The sequence below is a fragment of the Heterodontus francisci genome, chromosome X (genome assembly GCF_036365525.1).
Source record: "Heterodontus francisci isolate sHetFra1 chromosome X, sHetFra1.hap1, whole genome shotgun sequence".
Lineage (NCBI taxonomy): Eukaryota > Metazoa > Chordata > Chondrichthyes > Heterodontiformes > Heterodontidae > Heterodontus > Heterodontus francisci.
In genome coordinates this window covers 5,952,074-5,967,060 of record NC_090421.1, presented here as the reverse complement: position 1 = coordinate 5,967,060, position 14,987 = coordinate 5,952,074, and the positions used below count along the sequence as shown (strand labels likewise).

At 43.1% G+C, this 14,987-nt stretch overlaps 1 protein-coding gene across 2 annotated transcripts in view; it reads right to left on the bottom strand.

The window, feature by feature from the left end:
- Nucleotides 1–2,771, bottom strand: part of LOC137358630 (pleckstrin homology domain-containing family A member 3-like) — a 99,917-nt gene extending 97,146 nt beyond the window's left edge. For both annotated transcript variants that reach the window (XR_010971262.1, XM_068024750.1), the window contains exon 1: nt 2,630–2,771. Coding sequence is in view for 1 of the 2 variants with exons in the window: in XM_068024750.1 (XP_067880851.1) it covers nt 2,630–2,669 (40 nt within the window). In the remaining variant the exon portion in view is untranslated. The remainder of the gene's footprint in view (nt 1–2,629) is intronic.
- Nucleotides 2,772–14,987: the final 12,216 nt, after the last annotated feature.

The window sequence follows — 14,987 nt, the reverse complement described above, 5'->3', positions numbered from 1 at the left end:
TCGATGGGCCGAAGGGCCTCTTCTGCACTGTATTATTCTGTGATTTTCAGTCTGCTTTTTGAAAAGTATATTTTTATTCATTCTTGGATGTTCCCACCATTTAAATGTCCCTAAACTTTACCTTCTAATCAGATGACTTGGTTTGTTCTGTCAAAATCAGAGACAGAATTTCACAATGCAATTCCTAAAACTCTAGTTAAAAAGCACAGAATCCCATGGAATTTGACACAATCACCATTAAGAAATTACTGCCACTTACGTTCCCAAAAACCTGGTACATCCTGCAGGTTTAGCCAAAAGTGCAGCAACCACCACAAGCGCAAGAGGTAGCTTTGACATGTCCATAAACCAAACTCTAAATCAGAGGTCAAATGAATATTTTTAGCCAAGTGCAGGCTGACAGCTTTGTTGCTTAATGGGTTTTCCCACGACATGTGCGTGTACACGCACGAAGGTTGAGTGAACGACTACAGTCGACGATAATCAAATGCAAGAATGAAGGGAGATGTACACACAATAGCTCCTCTCTTCCCACCTGATGAAAAGATGTGGAATATTTAACGAAATGGTGATTACCTCACAGCGTCACCTACTCCTGTGACCTTTGGCTAAGCTAGTGCTGATTAAAGAACACTACAGATTCTCACTGTTGCAAAAGATTCAGGGCACCCAATAAACAAACATCTTGAATTCCTTCCTGCTCACAAATCAGAGAAATGTACATCTATTCCAGACACAGTTATTTCCCTCCCTAAGAGCAGATCCACATATTATTGGAAATGCAAACTGCCACTTCTCCGCTCTATTCAGACCATTAAGATCACAGTCATGCATTCTCAACCCTGTGATACAGATTCAGTTACCTTAACTGATGCCACAGAGTCAGCTTCAGACAGACACAGTACCACTCGTTACAAAGCTCAGGTTTTTCTGCATCTACAGGGTACCTTGCAAACCCAAATAATCAAGCTGTAAACCCAAATCAAATCTGTAAACTTGTCCTCACCAGGACTCTTCTTTCCAAAAATGTACAAAAAAAAATCTAAAGCAGACAATTTAAAAAAAAAAAATCTTCGCCTGGAGTAGGTAACTTTCGTGCTTCAATTGGTACAAACTCTTTTAAATCAAATCAAAAGTACACCACCTGAAGACAAGTGCAGTTAGGGTGTGGACAAAAGCATTTCACTGTAGCATGTATTATTGGAGCTTGGCATTATTGTTTGGGAGGACCAGGCTCCATCTGTGTATATTGGAGTGTCTACGATTAAGAGTACAGAACAAAGTCTGTGGTGTGGGAGTAGAACAGCCAGAATTGGCAGGTGTTACAAAAAGGTGCAGGCTGAATATCTCATCTTTGACATTTTTGCTGGTTCAATCCAATTTCCAAGGTCCTGGCTGGAAACCACTTGCTTGGATGATATATTTGGCCAGCTTGATTTCATCTGCCTGTTAACACTGACTGAATGCCATTCAAGTTCTACAAGCTCAAAGTTCACTACCAACCAGGTCATGAACAACCTGCCAGTGTTTATGCTGTACATGAGCCTCCTCCCACTCTTACTTCATCTCACCACATCCTTCTACTCCTTTCTCCCTCATGTGTTTATCTAACTTTCTCTTAAATGCTATTCACCTCAACCACTCCCCATGGTAGCAGGTTTCCCATTCTCACCACTCTCTGGATGAAGAAGTTTCTCCTGAATCCCCTATTGGATTTATTGGTGACTATCTTATATTTATGATCCCTCGTTTTGAATTCCTCACAAGTGAAAATATCCTCTGTTTACCCTATAAAACCATTTCATAATCTATAGTGCTCCTTCTGTTGGCTTCTCTCTCCCTCTGTACAATTCATTTCTAAGATCAGAGGATTGAACTAGTGGCTTGCTCCAGCCTGCTTCAAATTCAACTCAGTGATCAGATGCTGGCAGCAATGCAAGGCCAAACTGTTCCCAAACACCCAACAACATTTCCGACCCTCCCTTATTCCCTGTAAGGCAAGTGATTCACCCTCAACAAGTGACCCGACCTGAACTGCACCATCAGCCCACAGTGCAGTTTCTGGACCACTGCCTTCTAAACTTGCACAAAATCTTTGCAGTCTCAGTTCCTACAGACATTGGGAGATCAAAGACAAGCTACCTTTAAAAGAAATGGGATTCCCTTGCATGGCTCGGTTATCAAATTCCCTTCCATGGCTCAGTTAATAAATGTACCAGCTCATGTGGTAGGAAGCCAAACAAACCAGAAGGTCCCAGATTCAATCTGTGCTGAATTGGCTGCGACTAGTTATGGCCTCAGCATCCCCGTGTTGGTTGGTTTGGGGGGGGGGGGGGAAAGGTGCGAAATTCAGACTGAAAATCCCATTCCTGCGACCTCCGCATCAAACACTATAATACTGCAAACCTGCATGTCGGAGAAGAACAGCATCTGTTGTGGAGCTATACACTCCCCAAACCCCCTGTAAAGTCTGCCTACAGGAGAAAAGAAACGAGCAGATAAAAGAGCAATTGTCAATTGCACTCTTTACTCCGCGATGAAGTGGGCGCTGCTCCTTCAAGCTGCAGAAGGCTGTGTCAGGTTGACTCGTTTTTGCGGCATTCCCGAAAAGGTACAATGATCCACTCACCGCTCAGATAGTTAGTCCACTTGTGCAGTACCCCCTCCATGCCTGCAGAATCCCCTACCCTCCACACACACACACACTCTGCTACAGGAAGCAGCAGGCAGCCTTTGTAATTGACAACTCGCCGGGAGCCAATTCGACGGCACCCCCGCCACCGTCACTCTGACAACCGCATTCCTGCATTGTGTCGTCACAATCGCCCCGTCCTCTCGGCGAGCCAATCGGCAGCAGCGGAGGAGCGTCTCGCCTCCGATTGGGAGGGTTTGTTGTGAGGTGCTGGCAAATGAGAGGCCACGGGGGCGACGTGATTAGCCATTGGGATTTGCGGATCCCATCAGCGGGCGCTGATTGGGAGATAGCGTGAGGCAGGTCTCGGTGCCACGCGGAGGTAGACAGGGGGGCGGTGGGTGGAAATTGCAGGGTATTTAAAAAGGAACTGGGTATTGTGTTGCAGGGTTTGCAACGCTTTTCGATTTTTGGAAGGAAAGGATTTCCATGAATAAATTATATTTTTGGGAAAAAATGAAATGTTACCACAATCATGTATGCCAATGTCATTACATGTATTTGCAAACACAGGGAAAATTGCAAAGCATTTTCATCAAGTTAGTGTCCCCGTAAACCCCGGATAGGACTCGTAGAAGCATACGACAAATATCGTGATTCTATATGTTGGCCAGAGTGTGCTACACCCATGATAACACACAAGCAGGAGTGTCACATACCTGGTAACACACAAGCAGGAGTGTTACGCACATCACACAGGCAGGTGGGAGCATGCTACAGAGCAGGTAATATGCAAGGAGTTACATTCATGATAATATTTTCAAGCCAGAGTGTGCGACAGTATAACACACAAGTAGGAGTGTGCTACAGGATAATATGCAGGCGGATGTGTGTTAGATAAAAGATAATAGGCAGGACAGTGAGCTGCATACTAGATAGGACCACACCATCCTCCTCCAACGCCTTTCCTCCATTGTCTGGCTCAGTGGACTTCCCTCACTTGGTTCCACTGTTACCTAAATGATCGTATCCAGAGCATCTCCAGTAATGGCTTCTCTTCCCACCCATGCACTGTTACCTCTGGAGTCCCCTGCCTCTTCGTCATCTATATGTTGCCACTTGGCAACATCATCTGCAGACATGGAGTCAGTCCAGCAACCATTTTGTTCTGATACCTCTGTGAAGTCCCTTGGCATATATACAGTTTAACATACAAGGAGCACTACATGCGCGATAACAGACATGTAGGTATCACATAGCTGGTAACACATGGGAAGGAGTGGCTCAGTGGGAAGCACTCTACCTTCTGAGTCAGAAGGTTGTGGGTTCAAGACCCACTCCAAGGGCTTGAGCTCAACGAGGCTGACATTTCAATGCAATAGAGAGGAACCATGGCACTGTTGGATGTGTTGCCTTTTTGGATAAGATGTTAAACTGAAGCCCTGTCTGCCCTCTCAGGGGGATGTAAGGGATCCCATGGCACTACTTGAAGAAGAGCAGGGGAGTTCTCCCCAGTGTCCTGACCAATATTTAACCCTCAATCAACATCACAGAAACAGATTATGTAGTCATTATCACATTACTGTTTGTGGGAGCTTGCTGTGCACAAACTGGCTGATGTGTTCCCTATATTACACCGGTGACTACACTTTCAAGAGTGCTTCATTGGCTGTAAAGCATTTTGAGATGTCATGAAAGGCACTATATAAATGCAATTTCTTTTATATTGTTTCGACATGAAGGGTGCTGTGCAACACAAGTAGTTGGCTGACAAGTTAATGGGAGCAAGTTGCATGCAGGACAGACAGGAGAACAGACAGGGTGGGCAAATGTTATGTACAGGATCTGTGATTCTATCAGAACAATGTGATTGGAGTAGTTTTTTTAATAAAAATGTTTAAATGGATTGTGGGCATCACTGGCAAGGCAAGCATTTGGCCCCCATCCCTTATTGCCCTTGACAACTGAGTGGCTTGCTAGGCCATTTCAGAGTCAACCACATTGCTGTGGGTCTGGAGTCACGTGTAGGCCAGATGGGTTTTTACAACAATCGATGGCAGTTTCATAGTCACCATTACTGCGCCTAGTTTTCAATTCCAGATTTTTATTAATTAAATTTAAATTCCACCAGCTGCTGTGTTGGTGGGATTTGAACTCCTGCCCCCGGACATGAACCTGGCTTAGTAGGTTAGGGACATTGGCACTACACCCGACTCCTCTAACCCCAATTGAAGAGCTAATATCAGTGCAGGCACATTGAGCTTTAATGCTGTTATTTCTAAGATAACTGGTGGTTGGGGGAGTGTGTTACATTCAGCAGCACATTTGAGTCCTTTGTTAACACATCCTTAGACTGACTTCAGCTGGTTCCATTCTGTAAAATGCAGCTGGTTAATAGATGCCCATTTCTGGCAACTTTTATTTCGGTGAGCAGTGGATGTTGCATGGAACAGCAACTGCTGGCTGGCTCTCAGTCCAGTCATGGAATTGGAACTCAAAACGTTTCTGTACCATGTCACTAATAGTGCAGGCGATGTTGAGCTTGATTTTGCTCCCTTACAGTGGCACAGCATCGAGTGGTCAGATTAACGTCAGTAACAAGTGCGAACCTCAGTCCCCGTCTTCAAACAGCTTGTGCAAGACACACAAATCCCACTTTAAATCAGCACAACAGCAGCTTGCATTAGCACAACAAAATGTCCCAAGTCACTTCTCAAGAGCGTTATCAAACAAAATTTGACACCAAGCTACATAAGGAGATACTAGGAAAGGTGACCAAAAGCTTGGTCAAAGAGGTAGCTTTTAAGGAGCATCTTAAAGGGAGGAGAGCGAGGTAGCAAGGTGGAGAGGTTTAGGGAGGGAATTCCAGAGCATAGGACCTTGGCAGTTGAAGGTGGAACAATTAAAATTGGGGATGCACAAGAGGCCAGACTTGGAGGAGTGCAGAGATCTCGGAGGATTGTGGGGCTGGAGGAGATTACAGAGATCGGGAAAGACGAGGCCATGGAGGGATTGGAAAATGATGGGAACTTTTAAAATGGAGGTGTTGCTGGACCGGGAGCTAATGTAGGTCTGCGAGTGCAGGGATGATGGATGAACACGGCTGGTGTGAGTTCGGATGCAGGCAGCAGAGTTTTGGATGAGCTGAAGTTTACAGAGGATGGAAGATGGGAGGCCGTTCAGGAGAGCATTGGAATAGTCAAATCTAGAGGGAACAACCTGCATCAGAATAAAGGTTGGACAGGACACCCCACTCTCACTGTTCAACCAACTGACTCACTGCAGTGATATATCAGGATTAGTTTGACAATGTGTCACAGGGAAATAACAAGCTATAAATATCTAATGGTGCTGCAACCAGTCTTAAATGTCACTCGTTCAGAGCACACCTTCAAAACTGGTTATTTTGCATTCTATTTGTGTATCAGGCAAAAATCTTTCAAAACATCAATGTGTTGCAATTCTTGTGGATCATCATTTTTAAAAAATTATTCACAGGATATGGGCGTGGCTGGCTAGGCCAGCATTTATTGCCCATCCCTAATTGCCCTTGAGAAGGTGGTGGTGAGCTGCCTTCTTGAACCGCTGCAGTCCATGTGGGGTAGGTACATCCACAGTGCTGTTAGGAAGGGAGTTCCAGGATTTTGACCCAGCGACAGTGAAGGAACGGCAATATAGTTCCAAGTCAGGATGGTGCGCTCAGATGTGATGGTCTTATTTTTTTAGATTTCCTTTTCCTGAAATGTTTGTCCCTTTGCTCGGGCCAGTTGCCTTTTTCTCACAACAGGGTACAAAACTCTAAACCAATGCAAGTTTGTCCGGCTCATACTGCAGCTTATGCCCGGATGATTCAAGAAACTACTCGCATGGGCACATCGGCCTAGAAATTCATTGACACCACACCCATTTTACAGGCATTAAACAGACGTGGAAGTGCGCTATCCACCATATCTCAGGCTTTTAACTCTTTGCAAATGCAAATAGAAGGGCCAACGCCTGTTTGAGGCCCCCTTCCTGAAACTGGGTTGCCCTCAACACAACCCGCCTGCTACATACAGGATAACCAAGTCTAACCATGTCCTTGAAGGGACTGCTGGAGGCTGCCACCAGAAAGGTAGGTTTAAAATATACATAACTGAATGTGGAGCTGGGAGGAGCAGGAGTGGCTCCACAGCAGTTGCTTTGAGTACACACAGGTACAATCCATCTGGATCTGGGATTTTTCCTCCTTAAGCTTAGCTGGTTTGTCAGTACCTCCTTTCTATCCTAACAGTTGTAATATCCCCCTTGACATCCTGTACTGTTATCATTTCCTTTTTGATAGCCTCTTTGGTGAAAACTGAGGTACTGTATCTGTTCAGTATCCCAGGTCATCTCAGTCTCATCTTCTGTGAGTTTATCTTACTCATCCTTTTGTGGCCCTATCCTTAACTCCTTTTGTTATATTTGTGCTTGTACATTACTTTACTATTTCTTTTTATCATTTCATATTTCTTAAGACTTCCGAAATGTCTCTTTTAACTCTTAAGTTCATCATATTCCCTTTTATTGTCCTCTCCTTTATCATTTACGTACTTTGAAGGATGCCTTTCTCATGAGATTCAATTTCATCCTCTTCTGTTATCCATGGCATCTCACTATTGTCTAGTTTGTTATTTTTTGAGTGGAATATATTTTCCCTCAACTCTATCGATCTCTCCTTTAAATATTGTCCACTATTGTTCTATCTCTTTGCCTGTCAATATTTTTCTCCAGTTTACCTTCCTTAAGCTCAATCCTCATTTCCTTATTGTTGGTCTTTTCCCAATCTTTGTACTATCTATATCTCTCAATTAAACCTTATTATATTGTGATCACTACTCCCTAGATGCACCCCCATATGTACTTTCCTTATCTGCTCTGCTTTATTTCCTGTTATGAAGTCTAGCAATGCTTCCTCCCATTTTTTGTCTTCTTACATATTGGATTTTATTTTATTGTGCTCTTGTGAAGCACCTGGGAACGTTTCATTATATTAAAGGCACTACATAAATACAAGTTGTTGTTGTCAGAAAGGGCCTTCTTGTCCGTATGAAAGTCTTGTTTCTAACAATTATTTGACGTAAATGCAACTCAGCATCTTTGGAAATAATTTCTAGCAACTGCCATTTTATTAACAAATTAAATTCTGTTATACATTGCAGCACAAGATTCTCATAAACTCTGAGTTGGCACAGGAAACGTTTAAAACAAATTCCAACAATGTCACACATCTTCCAGCAGATAGCACTGCTCTGACATTCTTATCACTGCTGATACGACAAAGCAGAAATATTCTCTCAGTAATTCAATCATGCACTATTAAACATGATATTGTAATTTTGGGGAACAGAAGTAAAAACATGTAAATAAATGCTTGTTTCAGCAACACCGCACCCCCCCCCCTCCCCCCCAACAAACAGAGTGCATTAAGAACATATTAAAACACACCCCAATTGAGCCATATGGACCAGGAAGGTCTTTGGTTAACTACTTGATCTGAGCCAGGGAGGGGGTTAGTGGTACAGTAACTCCATCGACCTTAGGGCCCTTGGATTAGAGAGGAGAGTAGAGTCCAGGATTCCTGATCACTGATTGATGACTCTTGTGCTTGTGTGAATGAGGGAGCAAGGGCAGAATTGGGCTTGGTTGTAATGTTGCTCAATATCGAACAGCTTGCTCCAGTTCCTCAACCATTCTTCGTGGGAACATTGGCAAGCTATTCGATTGTGAAAGGCAGCATAACTGATCCAATCCACACTTTCCATTGGAGAGCTGACAAGCCAAGAGGTGCTGAGGTCTACTGCAGCATGCCTGTGTTTGCCCTGACTGAATTCAGCTACCTGAGCACAGACTGAGGATTAAAATCCTGGGCCGCGTGGCTCATCCCACCCTGAGCATTTGAAGATTCATTCCAACCATTCACCATCTTCAAGGAACTGTTTCATTGGGAACAACTTCAAATGAAGGCTTGGGAACAAAGGTAGGGGACTATCTTAGGAGCCCAATTCAAAGAGAGAAAACAAGTAGTGATATTTCATTTCTTTAGAGACGTAGTATACTTGAAAAGCAGATATGAACACATGGTATACACACAAAGGAATACACGGAGCTTGTTTAGCTGTTACAACACACTACATACACAAAGTAAATAACAGCATAAGTATAATATATTATACGTTCTTGACTAAAGCTTTTTCCATAAATTCTCCATTATCAGGTAAAATAAAAGCTATACAAATAAAACTATAGACTTTGATTAAAATATGTCATATACAGTATGATGAAAGCTGTTCAAATATATACCTTTTTTGCCACTTTGTCCAATGTGTACATCAGCCTGTCAGATTTGGATGAGTGTCTCCAAAAGTACTGGCCACTAAACCACATGCAGTGTGACTCTTTAGGTTGTAGCATTGCTAGGAAAGCACTGCCCCCCCGCCCACTCCTTTCGTGAAGTATTTTCTGGGCCCCTAAACAATTGTTCAGAAGGGACAATATCCTTTTTAATGGTGGGCAAATCAGAACGGGAATTAGAGTGGCTATGGTCCAGTTTTCCCTGCCTGCTTTTGAAATGAAACACTCCGCACTTCCAAATATTCTCACACACACTACCTGTCTGTTAACTTGCATCTCTCCCACCCATCTCCTATTGTCCCATTCGATGTTTTAGAGTGGCTGCTTAGAGGCATTACTCCCCCCCACCCCCAAGGGCATTTCACTTCCGGTGACATCGCGAGGCCTTGTCTAATGACGGCTCAAATGGGCCACTCTACCCACAATCCACTGCGTCCACTCATTGCCCACCAATTGTCCGCCCCTTCCTCACCCCGACCGGACTGTCGATCTGAGATTTTTTTCTCCCCTTGTATACATTAGGTTAAGCATAGAACTGTATTTCCAGTAGACATATCACCAAACTTAATCTATCTCCATCAATAACATTTCCATTCCCCCTTTCCTCCACCTCAAGCAAAAATATGGAACAGAAATCTTTCCGGGAATGCCCGGGTTGACTGATAATCATTCTCGGATGGAGCCCCATATCTTGAATAATCTGGGAAGCCAAACAGGAGTTGTACTTGTTTGAATATATCATTATATATAAAGGGTACAACACATTTAGTAGTGACACATTGACATTTTGTGACTGACTTTATAATTGTAATAGAGATTTCTTTGATTAATATTTTTGTCCTCTGTCTATATCTGAGCAAGAACATAAAAATATTTTTTTCTTTACTAAACTGAATGCTCGTGATTTCTCTTTTTACTCGAGCATGTAACAGAAACTCATTCACCAACAAATTAGTTTGAAATAATGGCAAATTTTGTTCTTCGTCACAACAGAGATGGCTACTTTGCATGAAGTGGCTGTGAGACTAGTTTGCTGACAACACACAGTAGGTCAAAAGCTGGGGGGTTGCGTCTCTGTGGTTTCTGTATCGCTGCACTGATCTCCGCATAGTTACACCTCTGCTCACCACCTCACTCTTCAACCATGCATTTTGGTCCCCTTTCCCTTTTGTGAAATATGCTTAAAAGAGCCTGTCACTCCAGAATTGGCCTTTATAGCCACTCCAGGCGCTGCTTCACAAACCACTGACCACCTCCAGGCGCGTATCCATTGTCTCTCGAGATAAGGAGGCCCAAAAGAAGAAGCTTAAAAGACATTATACCAGTACAACTTGTTCGGTTTGGATCACCTGTCCTAATATCTCCTTATGTGGCTCGGTGTCAAATGTCGTTTGATTAACGCTCCTGTACATCACCATGGGACTTTTTACTATGTTAAAGGATACATGCACAATACAGGTAGAAGCGTGACCTTTCATACTGTATGTGTACTGCCCATTGATTTACAACCGATATTCTGAATGTGAATCGGCCATTCCCCACAGCCACCCTCGTGGAAATTCTAACCAGTAATAACATTTTAAAACTATTGTGTTTGCAAATGGTGTCTGGTTACATGCTCAAATAAAATAAATTTACATATTTAATAAAATAAGCACAGCAAAAACTAATCGCATTAAGTCACCATCCATCAGGCATTGCAACTCCATTCTGAGATTTCATAATATCCAATTTATGTCACCATCAAGTTCATATACATAATAAAATATATTACATACGCACGCTATATATTATATATCCAGGAGACTGGCACGGAGCAGCCGCATATTCACCGCTAGCTTCACGATTCCCACTTGCACCTTATAACTGAGGCCTACGACGTTTTATATGATCATTTTAAAGACAATGACCACTTATTGTAGGCCAGAACACCTTTGTAGGACAGCTCAATAAATCCAAATGATTCATTGCAACATTAGTCATCAAGGCTGATTCATACTCCCTTGTGATTTATTTACATGGCTCTGCTGTCGAGAGGCAAGGGTTTATTGTGGAAGGGAACTGGGTGGTACATAGGAACTGCTGCATGAGTAAAACTCAAGTTCCATCCATCAAGCGGTTTCTGTGGCCGCAGACATGAATCCAGGATGGTGCGATGCCTCCCTGATGCCAGGGTCAAGGATGTCACTGAGTGGCTGCAGAACATCCTGAAGGGGGAGGGTGAACAGCCAGTAGTTGTGGTCCACATTGGAACCAATGACATTGGTAGAAAGAGGGATGTGGTCTTGCAGTCAGAATTTAGGGAGCTAGGGAAGAAATTAACAAGCAGGAACTCAAAAGTAGTAATCTCTGGATTACTCTCAGTGCCACGCGCAAGTGAGTATAGAAATAGAAGGATAAGACAGATGAATGCGTGGCTGGAAAGATGGTGCAGGAGGGAGGACTTTAGATTCATGTGACATTGGGACCGGCTCTGGGGGAGATGGGATCTGTACAGGCCGGACGGGTTGCACCTGAACAGAGCCGGGACTGAGTTCCTTGCGGGACGTTTTGCAAATGCTGTTGGGGAGGGTTTAAACTAGTTTGGCAGGGGGATGGGAACCTGAGGGTAGACTCAGCTGGGACAAAATCAGAAATGAAAATGGAAGGCAGAAAATTAATGGATGAGTCTGGAAGACAGAGGAAACAAAGGTTAGAAAATTTTTAAAAAGAGGGTTTGACAGTGCTCAAGGGTATCTATTTCAATGCAAGGAGTATAGCAAATAAAGCAGATGAGCTGAGGGCACAGATAGACACGTGGCAGTATGATATCATAGCTATTACAGAAACATGGCTTAAGGAGGGACAGGAATGGCAGCTCAACGTTCCTGGTTACAGGGTTTTCAGTCGCGATAGGGAGGAGGATAAGAAAGGAGGGGGAGTGGCAATTTTGCTCAAGGAAACTATTATAGCTGTGAGGAAGGATGATATGTTGGAAGGTTCATCAAATGAGGCCATATGGATTGAGCTAAAGATCAAAAAAGGGGCAATCACACTGCTGGGAGTGTACTATAGACCCCCAAACAGTCAGAGGGAGATAGAACAACAGATATGTTGGCAAATCTCTGAGAAGTGCAAGAACAATAGGGCAGTAATAGTAGGGGATTTTAACTAAATACTAACTGGGATAGTTTTAGTGTGAAAGGAATTGAGGGGGCAGAATTCTTGCACTCAGGAGAACTTTTTTGCCCAGTATGTAGCAAGTCCAACAAGAGAGGGTGCAGTTTTAGACTTAGTTTTAGGAAATGAAGATGGGCAGGTGGAACAGGTGGCAGTAGGAGAGCACTTTGGTGGTAGTGATCATAATTCAGTCAGTTTTAACATAATTATGGAAAAGGACAGAGATAGAATAGGAGTTAGAGTTCTCAATTGGGGCAAGGCCAATTTTACTAAACTGAGGAGTGATTTTGTGAAAGTGGACTGGAAACAGCTACTTGAAGGTAAATCAGTGTCAGAACAGTGGGAGGCATTCAAAGGGGAGATTCAAGGGGTTCAGGGTAAACATGTTCCCAGAGAAAAAGGGTGAGATGGCCAAATCTAGAGCCCCATGGATGTCAAGGAGCCGACAGGGTAAGATAAGACAGAAAAGGAAAGCTTATGTCCAACACCGACAACTCAATACTACAGAAAGCCGAGAGGAGTATAGAAAGTGAAGGGGTGAAATCAAAAAGGAAATTAGGAAAGCAAAGAGGGGCATGAAAGAATATTGGCAAGTAAAATCAAGGTGAACCCAAAGATGTTTTATCAATACATTAAGAGTAAGAGGATAACTAAGGAGAGAGTGGGGCACATAAAAGACCAAAAAGGTAACCTATGTGTAAGGGCGGAAGATGTTGGTATTAAGATGGTTCTTAATGAATACTTTGCGTCTGTCTTCATAAAAGAGGGGGACAATGCAGATATTGTAGTTAAGGAGGAGGAGTGTGAAATATTGGATGTGATAAACATAGGGAGAGAGGAAGAATTAATAGGATTAGTATCCTTGCAATTTGGTAAATCACCAGGGCCAGATGAAATGTAGCCTAGGCTGTTAAAAGAAGCAAGAGAGGAAATAGCAGAAGGTCTGACCATCATTTTCCAGCCCTCACTGGATACAGGTGTGGTGCCAGACGATTGGAGAACTGCTAACATTGTACCTCTGTTTAAAAAGGGACCGAAGGATAGACCGAATAATTACAGGCCAATCAGTCTAACTTCAGTAGTGGGCAAATTATTGGAATCTATTCTGAGAGACAGGATAAACTGTCACTTGGAAAGGCACAGGTTAACCAAGGATAGTCAGCATGGATTTGTTAAGGGAAGATCTTGTTTGACCAACTTGATCGAATTTCTTGAAGTAACAAGGAAGATAGATGAGGATACTGCAGTTGATGTGGTCTACATGGATTTTAGCAAGGCTTTTGACAAGGTCCCACATGGCAGACTGGTTAACAAAATAAAATCCCATGGGATCCAGGGAAATGCATCAAGGTGGATACAAAATTGGCTTAGTGGCAGGAAACAAAGGGTAATTGTTGATGGGTGTTTTAGCGACTGGAGGGCTGTTTCCAGTGGCGTTCCTCAGGGCTCTGTACTGGGTCCCCTGCTTTTTGTGGTATATATTAACGATTTGGATGTAAATGTAGGGGGCATGATCAAGAAGTTTGAAGACAACACAAAGATTGGCCGTGTGGTAGATAGCGAGGAGGATAGCTGTAGGCTGCAGGAAGATATTGATGGTCTGGTCAGATGGGCAGAAAAGTGGCAAATGGAATTCAACCTGGAGAAGTGTGAGATGATGCATTTGGGGAGGTCAGACAAGGCACAGGAATACACGATTAATGGGAAAATACTGAGAAGTATAGAGGAAGTGAGGGACCTTGGAGTGAATGTCCACAGATCCCTGAAGGTAGCAGGACAGGTCAATAAGGTGGTTAAGAAGGCATATAGAATCCTTTCCTTTATTAGCTGAGGTAATGCTGGAACTGTATAACTCATTGGTTGGGCCACAACTTTAGTAGTGTGCGCATTTCTGGTCATCGCATTACAGAAAGGATGTAATTGCACTAGAGATGGTACAGAGAAGCAAGCAACTGTGGAGAGAGAAACAGAGTTAACGTTTCAGGTCGATGACCTTTCATCAGAACTGGGAAAAATACAGTAAAGAAGTAAATTTGTTAATTGTCTAAAAATCTTTAACTTGTTATTTTACAAAAATAAAATACTTGTCACCTGCTACTGGGCTTATTCTGTTTTTTTTTGTAAAAACATGACAGAAGACTGTTAGCTTGTTCAGCTATTGGGGAGGGCAATAGGTGGACCAATCACCTCTTTTCAAGTGGGAAGGGAGTAGAGGAGGGGACCATGAGTTGGATTGTAATGTTTTGCTGTGGGAAATGAATTTAAAGCCTGAGTAGCAATCCTCCTAACCTGTGGGAAATCTTCTGAGGATGAAGACTTGACCACGTACAGGTGTGAAACGTCGTCCAATTTGCTTTTTCAGACCCTGAAAGCTTTGAGTTGGCACAAATCCTTCATTTATACTGTTTTGTACAGAATAGACCAGTGAAGTAATTATAAGAGATAAGTGTATGTATACTAACAAAAGAGGGTGTGTTCAGAAACTAGAGTGTCACCCTCGCTATGAGATGAAGCTGGAAGGCCTTGCGACATTTCCAAATAAAGGCCTCCACGTGGATTTTTGCTTCATAAACCAGGTTTGGGTGTTTGCATTTTAAGAGAGATCCTGACAGCCAAATCGAAAACCTTCAAATTCAAAATAGGTCAAGTTGCGACTTTATCATCACAAGGTCCTTGGGAAATAAAACTGGGTCCTGTTATAGGGTGAGCAACGGCTTCATTAACTAACACCTACAGATAAGGTGCTGGCTGCCACTTTTATGTTTGCTCTGACTATTGACCCACATAAGGCAACTAGTGCACAAACAACTTCAAATAAATG